Raw genomic sequence first — 20,169 nt, 5'->3', positions numbered from 1 at the left:
GGAAGTGGTGAAATGTTAGTAACGGTAGATATTGGCGGGAGAGACGTGAGTGTCGCTCCAGGAAGAGTACTAGTAGGAAAGGGCTGCGTAAATGTAACTGTAGGAAACAGCGAAGATCCTGTCGTGGAAGTCAACGCAGGAAACGAAATTGTTTGAGTTGAGAGCGTGGTGAGACTAGAGGTGCTCCCTGATGCTGCGAAAGTTGTACTCGTCAACGCTGGAGGAGTGAAGGTTTGTGTGGTTGGTGGAGTGACACCTGTAGGGAATGTGCTGGATGGTGGCGTCGTAAGAAATGTTGAAGAAAACGTTGGAAATGTTGTTGGTATCGTGCTAACTGTAGGCGTTCCCGTTGGTGTTCCTGTCGGTGTTCCCGTCATGGGTGATGTTAAGGGGGTGAAAGGGATAGGAGTTGATATTGTTGAAGAAGGAAACGTGTATCCGTTAGGCAGCGTGATGTATGGGAACTGGGTTGTGGTTTTGAAATAGAGCAAACAGATTCCTTTCCAATGGCCCAACTTTGCTATCCACGGAAATAAAAGCAACTTCCAACAAATATCGTGTAAAGACATGGCACACCACTAGCGGAGAGTATTTTAATGCGTTACGAATTAATCACCACACTATACTGAACGCTTTTCCCGCACAACACCCCATAAATACACTTAATAAATCTAGTTCGTCATCACTGCACAATCGAATACAATGCTCTATGCGACAAAAACTCAATGTCAACTGCACTTCATCTACTCAATAGAACTAAATTCTATGCAATGCCAATAACACCCCGAATGCCAATTACTAGTTCAAGCCTATTTTCGTCTATTGAACTTTCAATGTCAAGAGTAACAACATTAGCTCCAAAGTGCTATTGTCCCAAAAATATTTTAATACCAATATTTGGTCAAACATCCCGAAGCCATCGAGCAAAGTCAAGCCAACGGTCAACAATCATATGAAAATTACCAGAGCATAACAACTCTAATCCATCGTTGCTCATCACACGTTTTTTCCCATCGACCATTCATAACGTTTTTAGCTGTTGAAGTATCAACGTGATAATTTGCCCACGCACATAATTTAGTGCATTCGATGACGTTTCTCACAAGTTCATGGCCATTCAGGCCACAATCCTTCCTTATATGACATTCCCGGAGTCTAGTGAAAGTCAACCAAAAAAATCCATACTCACATTGTCCACTCGAACGTTTCAAGTTCAACAGCAGAAAAGCAAATGCAATTTTTAATCCATACATAGCTTGAGAAAAACTGTAGCCCAGGGCGCGGAGTGATCCAAATCAAACCTCAACTAAACGGGAACTGAAGCTGACTTCGGTATCTATCGGCCATGTCAACCATATATTTGAATATGTTATATTGGAGTGATAATATAAATCGTTTTAAGGTAGTTTTTGTAGGTGTTCAGTGGAGTTTGGTGTTAACAGCTAACAATTTATTTACCCAGCGTTTTGTAGTGGGTCAGTGTAATACCTTAATTAGAATAACAACAAACTGAATCATCAAGTTTCCCGAAATTTATAACATTTCCTTGAGAAGATTTTCAAATTATCAAATAGAAAAACAAAAGTTCTCAAACTTTTGAGAGGGACCCGAGCAGACTTTGATGCCTGAATCGATAGCAAACAGTAACCAAAATGAGCTATCAATGCCATAATGATAGCATAATTAAGTATCGCATTTTTGCCGATGGCAAAATTAGGTTTCGTTTGAGGATCAATATGTCGAAAGATGATGCCTAATTAATACCTTAATAAGGAATTGAGGCCTAAATGAAAGCACTATTTGGTTTTGGTTTTTCCAGGATAGCAAAAAGAGGCATCATTAGGGTTTCATTTTTTATGATAGAGCAGGAAAGTGAGATCAAAATGATAGCATTATTTGGTATTCAATTTTCTATGATGAAAAATCAAATTCAATTGAGTGTTTGGTTTTTTTCCAGGATAACAAAAAGAAGTATTATAAAAATATCCCGAGGAGAGTTGATGCCTGAATATAGAGCAAACAGTAACGATGGCAAAACTAGGCACCAATAAGGTATTTTCAACTTTAAAAAAATATCAGAGTGGGACAAAAATAAGGTTTTGACAGCAAACTGAAAACATAATAAGGCGTACAAATATACTTAAAGCAAAATCAGGCATCATCCAAGAATCATAAATTTTCAATTAACAGAAAACTGAGATGTGAGTTGTGTTTTAAACTGATTTTTGTAAAATTAGACGACTTCTCAGATTTGTATACCATTTTTAGTTTTGATGATTTGTTGGTTGAAAAAATAGAAAATAAAAGTTTCCGAGCAAAATCAGTCAATTCGTCAAAAAATTAACGAACCAACTACTGCCTTGACCAGAACATTACATATTTTAAATCAGCTTTTTATATTTAATTCAAATCAGTTTTGTATTTTTTCCTAAACATTATAATATCTGTGTATAATGCTTAAACAAGTTAAACTCAGATAAACTTTTTAAAGTCAAATTACAAGTATAATTGCAAATGCAAAACTTAGCCTAAAATCCAACTTTCATTGTCACGGACAATATCATAAAATTTAATCCATATGTGCAAATCATAAAATATCAAAATGAGTTTCTAAAGCCTTGTCCTCATTACGCAATCTAAACTGCGATATTTGTTATGAGGCGAACTTTGTTACCTGTTGTTGTTGTTGTTGTTGGAAGCCTGAGACAGTCTCAGTGTCTCCCAAATAAAATGGGAGACGCTAAGACCGTCTTCTGTGCTAGTCCTCACACACTTCTTATCAAAAGCAGATTTTATTTATAAGATTTTGTACATATTATGTTTTTAAACTACACACCACACATTCAATAACGACATTCTTAAAATCAATTTTCTAATTTTTCATGCAAAGACACTGGAGAAAGAATCGGGATGAATAAACCTACCTGGTTTAAAATCCCTGAGAAAAAAGAACAAAAAAGACACTGGAGAAATTGACGAAATTAATGCCAAGATATACAAACTTTATTGATTCATTCATTTGCAGATGTGCTTTTTTAGGTATAAAATTCAATTGTTTATCACAATTAATAAGCGATAATTTTAAGTCATGTTAATTCAACCCCTTTTAATTCTTGCAAAATACGTCGCTTTAGTAGAATTTGAAAACTCGAGGGACGGATTACTCAATTTATCACGTAAAATGATTTTTTTTAAGATATCAGTTCTTTCACATTGATACACATAATTGTGTTGAAAATTACCGATGCAATGTAAATATGTACAATGTATTTTTTGATACGTTATTTTAATTGCCTTTGAAATTTTAATTTACGTTAGTTTTAAAATAATTTCCAATTTATTAAAAAAAATTATTTCACCCTTTTTTCTCTCACAATTTTGAACTTAACATTATGTTCAAAGATTGCGGGAAGATGTTTGTGTTTGATTTACTTTTCAATTTTATAATAAAAAACCTTTTGGTTTGACGAAGATGTCGGTTTTCTATATTTAAGGTTCTACCCGAGCGACTTGGCCGATCTCAATCTGATAATTAACTAAGAATGCATCGCTTGTTTAATTTAGAACAAAAACATGTAAACTTCATATCATTTGAATTTACGATTTGGAAATTCTGTTTTGATTAATCGAGAAACTTACGTTTGTGTATAATTTTATAAGCGTGCAACAAATGTCAATGTTTTTGTTTTGTTCTCGCGAACGCGAATTCGGATGTGCGACTTTTTGTGCCATAATGAGTTGTGTTGTGCCTGGTTATGCTGCTTACAGCTTATCAATTTACCTGATAGTTTGGTTCTTGAAAGATTCGGTTCGGTCTGGCTCACCAATGAGAGCATGCAGTTCGGTTTCCAAGAAAGTACAAACCAGATACGGATCTACAACTGCCGGCAATTTGTTACTTGCGCTTCGTCGATGGATCTCTGCCTATCAGGAACTGTTTCAATTCTACAACAAGTAAGTGTCTACTAATTAAGCCCAACCTAGTTCAACTTAATATAAGAATTTCAAGAAAAATAGGTGCTGAGTTTATTTACAAGTTCATATTGATATTGAAGAAGAACTTTGTTTTGAAAAGATTTAGCATCGGAAATATGTTTTTTTTGTTTCTATATAATTTTCCAACCTTCATGACTTGCTTTATATTTCTAGATGCATGACGCTCGAAAACCCGAAAACCAGGAATTGTGGGCTTTCCGATGGTTGCTGCTTTGGATTATGCTACTCCCAGGATTGGTTATTGTTACACAGCAGAACCGTTGTTTATGGAACTTCCAGGTGTGAATAGAACATGTCGGACTATTCTTTCGGATATGTTTAATAATCCTCACTTGAATTGCAGGAGTTCATGAACTAGCAGCTAACTAGGTAAGTAAGTATAGTTGGTTAGAGCAATCATCCAATTAACGTTTACTTTTTCTACCATTCCAGCTTCGGTGAGGTGCTCTCCCATGTCAGAATACTATTGAGTGATAATATCACCATCAATTAGCGTTGTTGAATATGAACAGATTTTATTATAGTTTTTTCATGTCTGATAATACATAACCGAATTATATGATAAGGAATTAAATTTATCTGTTTTGAGTGCTACCGTAGATTGTGAATTACCGAATGCTATACGCGCAAGGTAATCGAAATTGCGAAGAAACTTCATATTTAATTCAAGGATCAGGTCAGCTTTCAGATATTCATTAAACGGTTCAGATTAAAAAATCAGATTAAGAAATGCTAGTCAGTAAGAAATGTCTGAATATGAAACAGGTGAATGATAGTATACAAATTCAGAAAATAGAAATAAAAATTTAGAATTGGAATTGAGATCCACATTCATGTTAAAAATCAGCTCTAAATTCATAGTTCAGCTCTATAATGTCAGATAATATCTGAAATTTCGGATTTGGTGTGCAGAAATCAAAATTTAAACCCAAAACTGTAGGTATGGTGAAATTTTTTTGTTTCTTTATGTTAATCGCTTCCACGTATGCAACTATATGTGCTGGCGATATTAATGATACAAACGAAGCTTATAAACATCGCATTGCGTTATGTTATGATCATCGCCTCCACATATAGATGCATAAGTTCAGGCGTTTTTACAATACTATAATGAAACGTGTCAATCCTTAGGTAGATCAACGATGAGCAATCTTTAATCAACGGGCTAATATTAATTTCAAATCATATCATATTTTATTTTTGCAAATATTTTCAACTATTTCACATGCCAATAAGTAAACATTAAAAACAATACCACAAGTAAATGCTTGCCAGTCTTCAGCAAAACTTTTGTGAAAAAGATGAAATTATTTGATTCCAGATTGATTCCAACAATTTAAAAAGTATAAATCTGATTTTGCAATCAGGTTTATCACTTTGAAACACATTTTAAATCCCTTCATAAAGATTGCGCAATGATTTGGACGAGGAAAAAATAATGTTAAATAATTTTTTTAATCAACAATCATCACGTTTTTTGTACAGTAACGTTAAAGTAAATAATACGATAGTTTTGAATACAATAAGATTTTTAAAATATGAATTCAAGCGTAGCCACACATAATGGTACCTGAATAAGGTAATGGATTTTTCGTTGAAAAAAAAATTCTGCTTGAAAGCGATTTGTTGATAACTTAAAATCTCAGAAGATTTGTGAACTTCTAAAAAAATGCTATTAAAATAAACACACTAGGTAAAATTTTACCGATACTATGTTCTCATGATATAAGTATTATACACAATGCATAAGTGAAGGCGATTTTTTTGCAAGGTATGCATACATATTTTTTATAGCAAGTGTAATGTCGGATGATTGCATAAATACAGGCGATTTTTTCAGAGAATCTCATCCTATTAGATGATTCATCGCAATACAGGTGATTTCAGTAATTCATTGCGATTTACCTCACAAAGCAAACTTTAATAGTTGAATTATGTATGTAAATTTTTGCTATTATGCCTTGCTAGCAAGATTTGGGATAGTTTTGCCCTGATTATAGGTGGTAAAATGCGAAAATTTGGGTATCTTAATTGCATATTCTGATAGCATATGTATGCCATATTTTGGTTTCCTCGACAGGTAAATGATACCTCGTTTTGCCAGCATGTTGAAAGAAATTTTGAAAGCACATCGATACCAAATTTTGGAAGCAGTTGAATCCAAAAAGTGGCATCATTATGCTCTCAAAACACATTTTGAGATGGTGGTTAAACGAGGTATCATTAAGGTTTCAGTGAAACCTACACTTGACATGATTGAGGTATCCATATATGAAAAGTGAGACCCAAATTTTGGCATTGTACCACCTTTATTCGGGCAAAATGATACCTCATTTTAGTTTCAAGGCATGATAGCAAAATTAGGTATAAGTTTGCTATAAAAGTCTGCTCGGGGATGCACATGGTTGAATAAAAACAGCAAATTTCTCTGTGCTGCCGAGAATTTGAGAAAATTCCCTTTTTAAACCAAAACGTTTGAACTTTATCAGATTCTTAAAGTCAGATGGGAAATTTTGTTAGAAGAAAGTCGTATTTTAAATTTTCTCCAAACTTTTATTCCCATGCGATGCTAATGAAATTTCAATATATGTACATATACAGTACCGTTCATGATTGTATCGGAGGATTAATAACTGGCAAGAGTTGAAACCTACGAAAAAAAAAAAAAGTTCATCTATATATATAAAAAGCAATTTCTGTTTGTTTGTTTGTTTGTTTGTTTGTCCTCTATAGACTCAGCCATCTTAATAGCTAGAGATCCGAAATTTGGCATGGATGCTCATTAGGACCAGGAATGATGAAAAATGATTTCCGATTTTCGGATCACCCCTTCTGAAGGGGGTCGTCCATACAAGGCAAATATTGTTTTCGTGATACTGACGTTATTTTTCGTCGGATCGTGATGAAAATTTGCACATGAAGGTTTTGAGAGATGGAAAATTGATTTCAGGTATTGAATTTTGGCTCAGGGGTCGGCAAAATGGGTCGTTCATATTAACTTTGAAATATTTTTGTGATATTGACGTAACTATACATCGGATTGAGATGTAAATTTGCACATAGGAGTAATTAAGGACGAACAATTGATTCCAATTATCCAAGTCTAGGTCAGGGGTCGTCCATACTAAATATTCACTGTGTTTGCGATATTGACGTTATTATACATCAGGTTGGAATGAAAATTTGCACACAGGAGTTTTCGGGGACGGGCAATCGATTTCAGATACCAGAGACTGTAAAAGAGGGTACCAAAAGCGGATTTTTGGCAAAAATTTCGTTTTTATGCAAAGATCGAGTCGAAATTTATACACGGGGGTTGGGACAGTTAATTGATTCCTAATTTCAAATTAGTAGCAGACGACAGAAAAAGCGATTGTCCAATATTTTTGCAATTATTGCTAAACAATGCATCCGGAAATGTATCTTGAAAATGCTTGGCAATTGACATTCATACAAACTGTTCATGGCATATTCCAAATTGAAAGCGAAACAAAGTTCGAACGGGATCAGCTAGTGATTGTATAGAAATGGGAAGCACGCGCACTGCCACTTCGACTTTGCACTAGCATAAATTTTTATTTTGATGATATTTTTTGTTCAAATTTTGTGTTAGATAGATCAACTATAAAACTATTATTTGACAAAGTTTGAGTTTTCTAAAATTTGGACTTTTGGACTTTTGTCATTCAAACTGCAATATCTTGTAAACTACGCAACGCCTATTATTGAAATTTTGCAAAGTAATTGTTGAAATTTAAAGCGAGCATGTCTGAAGTTTGTTTTTTTTTAAATTCATTAGATGGAATAAAAAGATAGGCGAGGAACAGTGTTCATCGATTTTGGAACTCTCGATAATTTCGAAAAACTATTAGTTGAACTTACACGGTTTCGAAGGAATTCTCGAACCTGTAACACGGTTCATTAAGGCGGCGCACATCTGTTCGTCCATCGTTTTAGCCTGGTGGATAAGACTGAATAAAAAAAGGAAAAAAATCTTTCAAACGTCAAATTTCTCATCATTTTTCTGCCGACCAGTGCGAACGTTCAAAATCTTACTTTCATATTTAGTGAATTTCAATAAAACTTTTTTGATGCTGAAAAGCACTTGTTTTGCATGAATCAATGATTTAATTAGATTTTGTTTTGCTCTGGCGAATTCTGCAGATCAGGCGTATTGAGTTGCTCAAATTTCGTTGAAGTTTTGAAGCTGATAATTAAAAATTGTTTAATTAATGGTTGTTCTAAAAATAGCTTGAATAACAGATTTAGGGTAGTTCCCATTGATCGAACAAATTTTTTATATATTTTAAAGTTTTCGATTACAAATCTTTTCAACAATTGTTGGCTTTTTGCCGAACAGTAAAAAAACGATACAGAAAACGATACAGCGAATTTCAGTCTTCCTCCCCCAGGTTTTAGCTATCTTATAACATCAGGTTTTCATCTGATTGATGTCTTTGAGTTTTGACAACCTTTCACTGGACAACGTATTCTATATGTAAAATAAAAACTTAAATTTTTTTTTATAACTTTTTCAGCAGTTTTCTGTGAATTCTTGAAATGTTCACAGTCATGAGCTCGAAGTGACTGTGACCAGCGATGCCACATTTAAATCTGTATTTCAGAGGCAAAAAATCTTTTTTATCTGTATCAATACTCAAAAATCTGCACGGAGAAAAATATACAGATATATATATATATAGCTTAGCACTTACCGGTGCGCAAATGAGCTGCTAAAGCTAAAATAAGACTTTTTTTTTATTAGTTGTTAACCCAGGTGGTAAATCCATTTTACGGATTGCATTCCAAGGCGCGGCGAGCCACCGCGTCCTCCAGTTTACTACTCTGGGTCAATGGGTGCAATTGGACGACAATGCTAAGGAACACTGTACCCCCTACGCCATAAAGTCCACCTGGGGCCACTGACCTTTGTTCCCACCTCGAACTGTTTGACACACTTTGCTTCAATAGTGGGAGGTCAATTCGCGCTAGTGCGCTCCAAGGCAATACTCGTTTCCGAATCCTCTGTCAGCAATACCTCATTCTAACACAACTCGATGCGCAACCCCACCTCTGACGAGTTAGGACCCGACATCTCATCGTGTGAATGAGGTCCCCACGCAGCGCAACTACTAACTTTGTGAATCCAGTCCAAGATCCAGAAGCACAAAGCGAGTTGTCGACGACACTTTCTCTGTTCAAACACGCGGGTAGGAGGGGTAAGCCCCCTAAGCCACGTGTAGGGCTCAGACTCCTCCGAACTCTCAAATAGTGTTGACTTAAGTCACCACTCAGCGCAACTACCCGATCTTCAAGTCGGGCGCTTGACCACCCGAAGCGCAGATCGAGCTATAGAACGCCCTCATCAGGTCACACTCGCTGTTCGGGCGCAACAATTCCCGAAGCGCGTGTCGAACCCAGAATGTGCCTCTCGGACACTGACGTGTAAACACGTCCCTAAGTGATCGGCCCACCATTGGCCACTACTTTGCGCATCTACTCATTTTGCGAATATACCCACCGAAGCGCAAAACGAGTTGGCGATCGCTCTCCCTCCGGTCACGTCCGCATATCAGGGCCATGACCCCCCGAAAGCGTGTTGGACCATCACGCACACAACCAAGTACTGGTACCTAAGTACCCGGGTGCACCACTTCTTCCGCGCGGGTTTGGCAGACCCGTCGACAGCCTCTAGTGGATTTGGTGTAGTTCTCTTGGCCGTACATCTGCAATACGCCGGACTTGCAGACACGTTTCCACTCTGCACCACGGGGAGGTGGAACTACGTCGCAGAGCTAAAATAAGACCTAGAATGTGTCCCAGGTTAACAACTGGGAAGTTTTTTCAATTGGTCCTAAAAAGGTGAACAGCTTCATAAGAGCGGTTATACCAGATTGGGAAAATGCTAAATCTCAATATAGGGACACTATCTAATATATGAAAGTGATCTTCCTTGACTTAGCATATATTAAACAGGGGACATATTACAATAGATCAACTAACTGGTCGCAGTGATAGGTACCCAACAAAAATAAAAAAAATAAAAACTGGGATAGCACCGGTATCGATGCTCTAAAGACAAAGCAGAAGAAAATAGATTTTTTTTTTATTATTGACAGTTAACTCGCAAAAATTCCACTGCAAGGATTGATTTTTACATTCAAAACCAAACAGAATAGGTAAATGGCTGTCACTTTGCTTAAATTAATCGTATCGGAGATCGTTTTCAAAATATATGGGCATTGCAATATTTGGACATTTGAAATTCAGTAGAAACGAAACATTGGAAACAAGTGAATGTGTATAATTTTCAATTTTTTGTAATTTTAATTGTCAGGAATTATAACGCATTTTTAAAAATTGATATCCCGGAATTTGAAATTTAGGAATTTGGTAAATTGATTTTTAAGATTTTTTCCAATTTTCAAAGTTAAAAAAACATAAAACTTGAAAATTGTTAGTTAATTTGAGAATTAAAAACGAAACAAACTTTAGAATAATTGATACCTCTGGAATTATTTCAATGTTTAAATAAAATCATTCCTAGAAATTTTAACAATCGCGGTTTTTTGAAAATAATAAAGATTTGGAATGACAATTTTGAAAATTAAAGCATTGAAAATTTGTAAATTTGAATGCTCGAAAATTAAATTTATGGATTCGGCTCACCGAATAGTTGAGCTAAGTATTCGGCCGAATAGGCCGAATAGGCCGAATATCTACTACAAACTTGTACATTTTTCAAATAATTTTTAATAATTTATAAAATATCCAAATGTTATGTTGTAAAAGCTACATAATCATTCAAAACTTATGGTTTCAGCAAAACATCTAAGGTGTATCCGCTTATATTTCACTGTAGATCGTACAGGAGAATGCTGAACGGTATCGCTTTTTACTTTGATTATAGTTTATTCCAGATTTTCTGGATATATTCAGGCTTGCCCATAAATCTAGTAAAGAATCCAGATAAGTCAAATCTGGACGGGATGTCTAGATATTGTTTAATACTTACCGAGGTTTGCTCGGGCTTATTCAGATTATTTGCTAAATCAAAAAAAAATTCAAATTCCTCTTAAAATTATTTAAATTTTGTGTTCAATTTTTCAAAAATTTCAAAATTTAAACATAAATTTTGCGCATTTTAATTTTAATTTTTACTACAATCGTTCTGGTTGCTTGACCGTCTGGATACGTGAAGTTGAAAGTATGGTATGCTTAAGGTTAAAGATAATCTATCTTTTCAGCAACTTATTTTAAAGATATTTTGCTCAAATTCGATCTTCATCTAAGTAATCCAATATCAGAGAAGCAATTTCAAATAGCTTGACACCTGTTTCGAAATTTTTTTTTTCCCTGATTTCATAGGAACGCAATCGCTTTGGTGATAAACGCACTCGAAGCGACTAGTCATCTGAAGTCTTTTCAGTTATTGGAGACACTTAAAAATCAGAAAAACCCCTACTTAAAAAATATCTTGTAAAACATCATCCGATAATATCATCTGGTTGAAAATAATCGACTAAAACATGAGGGGCATCAATATGGAAGGAATAGAAAGTCTTGAAATAATCGCTTAAGGTTTTTTAATTGAAAACTCAATAGAATATTCGACCGAATATTCGGCCGAATATTCGTTTGGCCGAATAGTTGAAAAAGTCAATATTCGGTACTCGGCCGTTCGCAGAATACCACTATTCGGTACATCTCTATTTATGGATGAATAAACAAATAAAATAACAAATAAAAAACATTTAAAAATAGTAAATAAATGACAAAAAAAATACGAATAATAAAATTTTGAATTAAAGCAAATAATAATGACAATAGAACTGAATTGAAAGAGAAAAAACAACAATAAAAAAAAAACAATAATAAAAAAAAGTTTCTCATCCTTCTCTCGGGCTTGACACCGGCAGCAATGGTTTTCAGTATTTCTTTGTTTTGCTATTCTTCACTCGATACAATAAGAAAAAGAATTCAAAATAGGAAAAGTGTGTAAAGTAATAAGTAATAATCTTAAATAAATTATACTGAAAAATAACAATACAGTTTAAACGGAAAACAAGTCAGCTAAGAACCATTCCGGGCGGATTTAATAATTTTCAAAATACACCTTTGCTTAGAAGCTATTGATCTTCATTTAGAATTCTTTTTATTTTTGTTGCGATACCGGTTTTACGATTAAAAGACGCGGAATTACAGTTTGAAATAATGTTGTATATTGACTTTAAAATGGACTTGTACAATAACGTGTAAACTGGTAATCGCACATGAATTATGCGTTGCGTCAACTGCCATGGCGAGACCCTGCAAGGCTACCACCCTACCCACAAAGGTGTGCTCTTTTGTCTATACCGTCCCTAGGCCAAAGAAGAACATATTTGCAGCGAATGTTTGTATACGATATCCTGACAAACGCTGTCGACTGTCCACGATTGCTCCAAAGCTTGAGTTTGCACGCCCCAGCTCGCCATTTGCGTAACCAAACCACCTTTTGGCTACCTAGAAGCAGAACAGTTTTTGGACAAAACCACCCGCTTAATCGATGTTGTCAAGTCTTCAACGATGTTTCACACTTGTTTGACTTCAATGTATCCAAATCAAGGTTTAAATGTGCAATCCGTAACGTTACCTAGCTTTAACATAGTTTGAATTTAAACATAAGTTAATTTTAATATTCGGTCTGTATGGCAGCAGTCAAAGACTTAAATAAATAAACGATGAATATAATGAGAATGGACGTTCTGATGACGTTTCGTGGTTTCCGTTCATCACCGTTACGGAGCTGCGGCATCTGTCAGGCTGACGGTTGTCAACCGGGAGAGCCATGTGTTACGTTGATGAACGAGGGATCCAACACCTCCCCCCTTTAGTAGAGATGATACGGCTCGTACCTCACAGGCTGCCTTCGAGCTTGCGAAGATGTGCGAAGAGAATCCGTTGGTTGATCACGTCTAAGGGTAGAACGGTGGCAGCGTGGCGGAGGCTGCGGCTGCAAATCCGTCAGGAGTTCTTGTGGCCGACTCCAAGCTGATGCCGCGACGTGTTCCGATGAAGGATTGCTGTTACCAAGCCCCCAGCTATCTAGCAGAATGTTCAGAGGAACTTGCGGTAGTTGGGATTCAGAAGAAGTTGATTGCTGGCCTTCCGCTTCATGCCTGGTGCGTAGTTGGTTGCAATGGGAACGGATCAAAATAGCTAGGCCTGGCAACCAAATGTTGTACATCACTTTTCCTATACGCTCGAGAACATGGCCCGGTTCCCAAGAGTATTTGTTGTTCCGGAATACTTTAGCCCAAACGAGGTCTTGTGGTACATAACTTCTCGGCTTGGCACCGTGTTTCCGGTTGAACTGCTCGTCTTGGCCACTTTCGTTCGGGAAAACAGCTGATGGAGGGCGCAAGATGTCCAGTGATGTTCGGATCGGTCTACCTAGAAGGACTTCTGCCGGAGATTTCCCACCAGGTGCGCTGCGACAGGGTGTCGACCGATAGCAGAGCAAATGTGTCGATGGCTTCATCTATCATCATCATTCCCCCTGCGCTGATTTTCTTGAGGGACCTCTTGAAAGTATCGACGAACTTTTTAGCAAGGCCGTTCGATTGGGGATGAAACGGTGCAGTTCTTAGATAGGTGATGGAATTCGTTTCGCAAAATCGTTGGAACTGCTCGCTGGTGAACTGGGTGCCATTGTCTGAGACCAAGGTTTCTGGCGCTCCGAATCTTGCGAAAACTCCTCGAAGCATTCGCATGGTAGCAATGGACGTAATAGCTTGCGTCCGGATAACTACTGGCCAATTGGAGAACGAATTGACGATAATCAGACAGTGGTTACCATCTAGGGGACCGGCATAGTCCACATGCACCCGCTGCCAAGATTTTTCTGGTGTCGGCCAGGATTCAAGATTTACTTTGCGTTCTGTTTTAGCGACACTGGCACATTCGCTGCAGGCCCGTACAAGCTTGGAGATGTCCTCGTCAATTAGAGGCCAGTAGACGTACTGGCGAGCGATGGACCGCATTCGCTCGATTTCTGGATGCCTTTTGAGCAGCTGCTGCAACACTTGCTTTTGGAATTTGGCGGGGATTACTAGCCGTTCACCATACATTAGGCAACCAGCAGCCATGGAAAGACCATCGCGTCGCCGATAAAATTTCTGGATTTCACTGTTGACGATAGTCGACTGTTTGGAGGGCCATCCAGAATCGACGAAACGAGTAATTTGTTGAAGGATGTCATCGTTGTGGGTTTCTGCCTTGAATGATAACGGTAAAGCAGAAAGCGTTTGGTTCATGACACTCCTGGCTATGTGCTCCAGTTCCAGGGAGGCAACGACGAAATCTTCTTCTGACCGAACGTGTCGGTTGATTAGGCGTGACAAAACATCAGCGTGACCAAAAGAATCCGTAGAAATGTAACGGATTTCAAAATCGTACAGGAACCGATGGCAGATGCAATGGCACACAAGTCAGAACAAAAAATTGCGCGAAGTTAAAAACACCGTTCTACCCTTTAAAGCAGCCATATTGGGAAATCGAAAAGATGACGTTATACTAGCTCGGTTACGCATCGGACACACACTGCTCACACATGCTTTCCTTTTGGACAGAGTAGACCGTCCGCTTTGCTCCAGATGCAACGAAGTTTTGACCGTCAAACATATTATCGCAACGTGCCCACAACTGGAAGAAGAACGAATCAACCACGGAGTGCCGGGTAATCTTCGAGAGGCGTTGGCAGACGACAGAGAAATGGCAACGAAAGTGATAGAATATTTAAAATCCATTCAATTGTATAACAAAATTTAGCATTAATTTGTAACAAAGAAATAGCGAGGGACCGAATGTCAAAAAGGTCCTTAATAAAAAAAAATAAAAAAAAAAATCGTACAGCAGCAACGTAAAGGCCCATCTTTGTAACCGGTTGGCTGTATAGACGGGAATGCCTTTCCGGGAACCGAAGATCGATAATAAGGGTTTGTGATCGGTTTCAAGAATGAACCGTCGACCAAAAACCATGCGGTGGAATCGAGTCACCGCGAACACTATGTATTTTCTGTTCTCTTAAAAAATGATGATCTAGACCTAAGTAAACAATCGTAAACATACAGAACGAAGTTGGCTCCATTTGGTCTCAAGGTATGAGCCGTTTCAAATAAAGAAGTTACAAAAAAAAACCGTCAGGTCTGCGCTTTTTCCATGGAGAGTAAATGAGAGCAGTTATGTCGTGTGCACAGGACGCAGACTAACGAGACGCTTGCCGCCTCAGTATAACAGCACCTCAACTGGTGAAAAAATTTTGATGTTCGAGTGGTATGATTATCTGTGAACATTAAGTTTTTGGAAGCCATTGAAGTTAATCAGTGTTGCATGATTCCCCAGTTGACGGTAATTTTCAAACTTATGCCAGGCAGCCTCGAAAGATTAAAACCTCAACCAGAAAGCTGCATGAATACAGGCGATATTCCCTTCAACCACATCAAGTACCTGAAAACTGCCTTAATTCATGCAATCCCACGAAGTGTAGGTCGATTTCCTCTACCCGCAGGCGTTTTATAACAGCCCTTTCAAAACTTTTTCCCAAAACGTTTGAATAAGACGTATTACAACCACTGCACGGTAACCAAAGTTACTCTATTCTGTATAAAAATCCATACAGTTTGTAGATAACTGTCTCCACTTAGTTTTATGTTTGGACGCTTTACACAGAGCGTGAGCTAAAAGCTTTTATACATTTTGAGCTTTCAGCCAGATTAGTCAATTCTGTATATTTTGAAGGGATGCCAGCAATTCAATAATAAGTTTTTGCAACCAAAATTAATTTTAAAGATTGGATTTCTTTTTTAAAAAAAGTTATACAAGCTTATTCATCTGTATTTATAATAATATACATTTTAACAAGTGGTACAATACATTAGAAATATTTAAGATGTTAATAGAAAACCTAATAATTATTCTAAATTTAAAAGCACTTGAGCGTGATTGGCGAATCGTTCTTGCATATTATCCGGTGCCCGTCGAACGTTCTCTCCAGCAATTGATTTATGATTCCATTGTGAGGCCCGATTGACTTTGTTACACCGCTTTGATCTTTTCGCTCCGATAGACATCAACGTAGAAAAAATCCGATCCGGTTTTTCTTCATCCGCTTTATCGGTAGGAGTCGTAGCCTGCAAATAAAGTGATTTACATTGTTATTATAAATATTGAAATAATATGAGTCTTCGCATGTGTTGCAAAGACTGGAGAGACTGACAAAAAACCAACATGTACTAACCTGCAGTTTTTAGTAGCGTCTTCCATCCAGGTCATATTTTCCGCGGGTTCGGTATTTTTCGAGGTATCATGAGGAAATGAGGAATCCATTCTTTTAGGATCGTTTTCTTTTTCGTCGCCAAGAACTATTTTCCTGATCCTTGTTCAGTGGATCTTAACTTGAGAACGGCGGCGCTCGTCGAACACTATAAGAGATTATAGAAAGCAATCGCAGTTATAATTTCAAATTTATTTTATTCACGGCGGAAATGTAACGGGAGTAGCTTAAAAAATTACATTTACTTACCCGATTATTTCCGATTTCCGATATTTAAATTAACCGGACCCCAAATAAAACGCTCAGCAAACGTCCAATAAATTAATGTTTCAACTAAGCGACTTCAAAAACAATTCGAAACGAAATTCTTTCAATATTTACTTGCGGCGGTAACTCCTGCCACCATCGACAACGGAAAGCTTTTGCAATTTGCTTTGGTAATTGGCATCCCTTTTCAATGAAATTCCAACAACAACAACTTTTTATACAGAATTGCCTAAACGATGTTAATTTTTTAGCTACTTCTGTATTCCGGCAACTCAAATTTGAATTGGTGATACGCATATAAAGAGTATCAGTTGTTAAGTTAAAACGAAAGTGTATTCACAACACATTTTATGAGTAGCTGAGTTTTTCCGTGTGGGCTGTTTGGTACGTACCAACACGCTGATCTTCAATACCTCAATTTCAGTTCTAAGGTGACTTAAGAATAAAAAAAAAAATACTTAATGGATTAGAAGTGTTTACTAGTGAACTAGTGAAATTTAGTTCGGGTCCTCGACAGTCAATAATGTCAGGTTTGTTTGGGACCCAAAAAAATCGTGGGCTCCAAATTTTGATTTGACGACTACCAATTCAATGACAAGGGAAAGGACTTAGTTTTGAGATTGCCCAGTTGAATTCCAAGTTGAGGGGTGTCACCTGCATGAGTTGTCTGTCAGGTGCCCTGATTTGTCAGTAAAATACCGAATTTTGACCAATCATCCAGACATTGGTCAGACACAAATTTTGCCCTGATTTATGCTTAGAGTACACATATTTTACAAACTTTCAAAATTGAATGTACAAATCAACATTAATGTATAGCATATGATCCATTAGTGCCAGATTATACTAATAATCTTATTCACAACTCCTATCTCAACCTCCCCGTGGTACCGGCTGGGATACGAGTAAGCTAAGCGGAGATCGGATACCCAAACCCGGTGGATACTTTGGTCGCATGCAGACTGAAAAGGTGGCCACACGCGTCTGTACTCCAGGTCAGGGGCGGCGTGCAACAACAACCGAGCGTCTGTTCTCCAGGTTAGCAGCGGCTCAAACAGCGTCTGTCTCGCAGCGAGCGGCTTAATTTATGAAATGCGGCTCCCGCCAGGCCAGCTAAGTCCAAGATGGCAGCCCCATCGCGGGATAGGGACTTTAGGCTACCAACCTACTGCTTCCGATTTGTTTAATTGTCTGGCGGGTCTGGCGCTCACGCCAGATCTCTCTACGAACTAAAATCTGGATCTTCAACTCAATCGTCAAATCCGTATTGTTGTACGGGTGCGAAACTTGGTACACATAGGCAGTGACGACGCGAAAACTGCAAGTTTTTGTGAATCGCTGCCTGCGCTTGGAACTGGATCTGGATCTCACTGGACTGGAACTGGATCTCAAACGTTGAACTTCATCGCCGGTGTCATCAAAAGGCGCTAGAAATTGAGATTCGGGAACGTAAGTGGAGATGGATTGGGCACGAAAACGAGATTTGTAGAGAGCATCTTGACTGGAATCCAGATGGATATCGAAGAAGAGGCAGGCCCAGAACCTCGTGTCGGCGTTGTCTAGCCGCTGTAATCCGCACAGTTGACGAGAACCTTGGCTGGCAGCAAGTGAAGACGCTGGCTCCCAATCGCCAGCAATGGGGTTCTTTTATCTCAGCTTTATGCGTCGCTCAATCGGCACCGGACCCTTAGGTAGGTTGCTAGAATGCATTAGTATTTCACTGGTTGTTCAATAAAACTATTTTTTAGCAAGATCGGCATGGTACGTGAGGAAAGTGTGTTTGTTTGTAATACACCATACCCCCCCCCCCCCCTCGCTCACCCGCATCGTTAAACCCTTGTGTGATATCAATTTTTTTGGTCATTTCTTTTACCACATTTACAGATTTTATTCCCAAATTGTCCTGATTTTTTATCACCAACACCTGGCATCCCTGGCTGCCACTGAGGTGCCGTTTTGAGTCAAAACAATTCAATTTTAAGTTTAAAAAAAGGAGAGTGCATGCATATTTTCATACGTCTGATCAGCGTTGCCAACCTTCCAGATTTTTCTGGAATCTTCCAGATTTTTACGTGTCATCCAGAAATACAGACCTCATGTTGTCTGGTCCAGACTTTTCATAAATTATCCAGATTTGTCCAGAAATTTCTATAAGCTAATAAAAAAATACTATAACGATCAACTGACTGAGTTCCAGACAAACGTCATTCGCTTTTATATAACACTTTCTCATGAATAATGAATATCTCATGAATAATTTGACTATCTTGGACTCTGTAAATGTTTAATGTTTAATGTTTATTGTTAGGAGTACGTGAGCCTGTCAGTTATAAACTATAGTTCAGGTTAAGGATATGTAACATAAGGATTTCACTAGTTGATGTTCGAATGGAGATGAAATTAAACCTAGATCTAATCTTAATACAAATATCTCTAGAGTACACTATTCAGTGCTTCCTTAAAACTACGTGGGTTACTTGACTCTTTCACGGAAATTGGCAGACTGTTCCAGTAGGAGGCACCGTACAGAAGAATACTCTTCTTACAGCTGGTTGTATGGTGTGGCAGGATAAAACATTTAGTTCTGCTGTTTCTGGCATGTTGAAGATGTTCAGTGAGATAGTCAGGAAGTTGGTTGCAGAATCCTTGTCGCATAAAGCACCCAATGCGAAGATGATAGTTGTCTAAAAGATCTCGACCTAAGATGCTTTTTCTCACCGCGCTGGTACTTTCCCTTCTTTTAAGATTATAGATGAACCTGGAGGCAGATTTAAAGCAGCGCAGCAGTTGGTCTTTGAGTGCTGCCGATAGACCAGGGAAGTAGATGACATCTCCGTACAAGAAAATTGGAATAATTACTGCCTGGACTAGCTTCAGCCGAATCGGAGTTGAAAGTACTGATTGGAATCGACGGAACGTTTTCAATGTAAAGTATACTTTGGAGACAATATCGTTGGTTTGGTTTTTCCATGTAAGATGGCTATCCATTATGAGGCCGAGGTTTTTAACTTTTTCTTGAATTGGCAATGTTTGATTGCAGAAGGTAATTCTATCGCGTGGAATCAATGTGCCACTCTTTGAAAACACAATCGCTTGTGTTTTGTTTGGGTTGGGTGACAAATGATTGTGATAGCTCCATTCTTCGATAGCGGTAAGGTCGTTATTGATCTGTCTGACTAGAGAGTCGATGTTAGATTTAGGACCACTGACGTAGACTTGCAGGTCGTCAGCGTAAAGCTGGTAATTACACTCTAGCGCGGATGGTAGGTCATTTATATAGAGGCTAAATAACAAGGCACTCAAGCAGGAGCCTTGGGGAGTTCCATCTTTTAAGATTCTTACGGAAGATTCTTGATTGAAGCATCGGACTGTTTGGCAGCGTTGGCTCAGAAATGATGATATCATCTCGCAAGCAGGAGATGTGAATCCAAACTCATTTTTTAGTTTTCTGTTTAGGATGTTGTGTTTAACAGAATTGAACGCTAGTGAGAAGTCAACCAAAACCATGACAGTACAGTAGTCATTATCGAAGTTGGTGACAATGTCGTGGACCACTTTGGTGAGCGCAGTTGTTGTAGAGTATCCCTTGC

The 20,169-nt window shown here is 37.9% G+C and overlaps 2 protein-coding genes and 1 long non-coding RNA gene across 3 annotated transcripts in view; all 3 read right to left on the bottom strand.

Moving 5' to 3' along the window:
- Positions 1–1,305, bottom strand: part of LOC129757298 (venom protease-like) — a 40,906-nt gene extending 39,601 nt beyond the window's left edge. The window contains exon 1 of the mRNA XM_055754473.1: positions 1,190–1,305. Coding sequence (XP_055610448.1) covers positions 1,190–1,253 — 64 coding nt within the window. The 5' untranslated portion in view covers positions 1,254–1,305. The remainder of the gene's footprint in view (positions 1–1,189) is intronic.
- Positions 1,306–12,868: 11,563 nt separating this feature from the next.
- On the bottom strand, positions 12,869–14,294 carry LOC129753019 (uncharacterized protein K02A2.6-like). Its single transcript, XM_055748812.1, has 2 exons — positions 13,442–14,294; positions 12,869–13,386 (listed from the first exon to the last, which is right to left on the bottom strand). The coding sequence occupies exons 1-2, from the start codon at positions 14,292–14,294 to the stop codon at positions 12,869–12,871; spliced, it is 1,371 nt and encodes a 456-aa protein (XP_055604787.1).
- Positions 14,295–16,054: 1,760 nt separating this feature from the next.
- Positions 16,055–16,926, bottom strand: LOC129756882 (uncharacterized). The gene is made up of 3 exons (XR_008739555.1): positions 16,562–16,926; positions 16,277–16,460; positions 16,055–16,169 (listed from the first exon to the last, which is right to left on the bottom strand). It is a non-coding gene; the product is annotated as an uncharacterized LOC129756882 (long non-coding RNA).
- Positions 16,927–20,169: the final 3,243 nt, after the last annotated feature.

Source organism: Uranotaenia lowii, chromosome 3 (genome assembly GCF_029784155.1).
Source record: "Uranotaenia lowii strain MFRU-FL chromosome 3, ASM2978415v1, whole genome shotgun sequence".
Lineage (NCBI taxonomy): Eukaryota > Metazoa > Arthropoda > Insecta > Diptera > Culicidae > Uranotaenia > Uranotaenia lowii.
Note: the sequence above shows the minus strand (reverse complement) of the source record. Positions and strands in the feature narration are given on the sequence as shown.

Coding starts and splice junctions, on each gene's coding strand:
- LOC129753019 (XM_055748812.1), bottom strand. CDS start 14,294: ATGAACCAAACGCTTTCTGCTTTACCGTTATCATTCAAGGCAGAAACC. Junction 13,387..13,441: donor GTGGGAAATCTCCGGCAGAA/GTCCTTCTAGGT, acceptor GCCCTCCATCAG/CTGTTTTCCCGAACGAAAGT.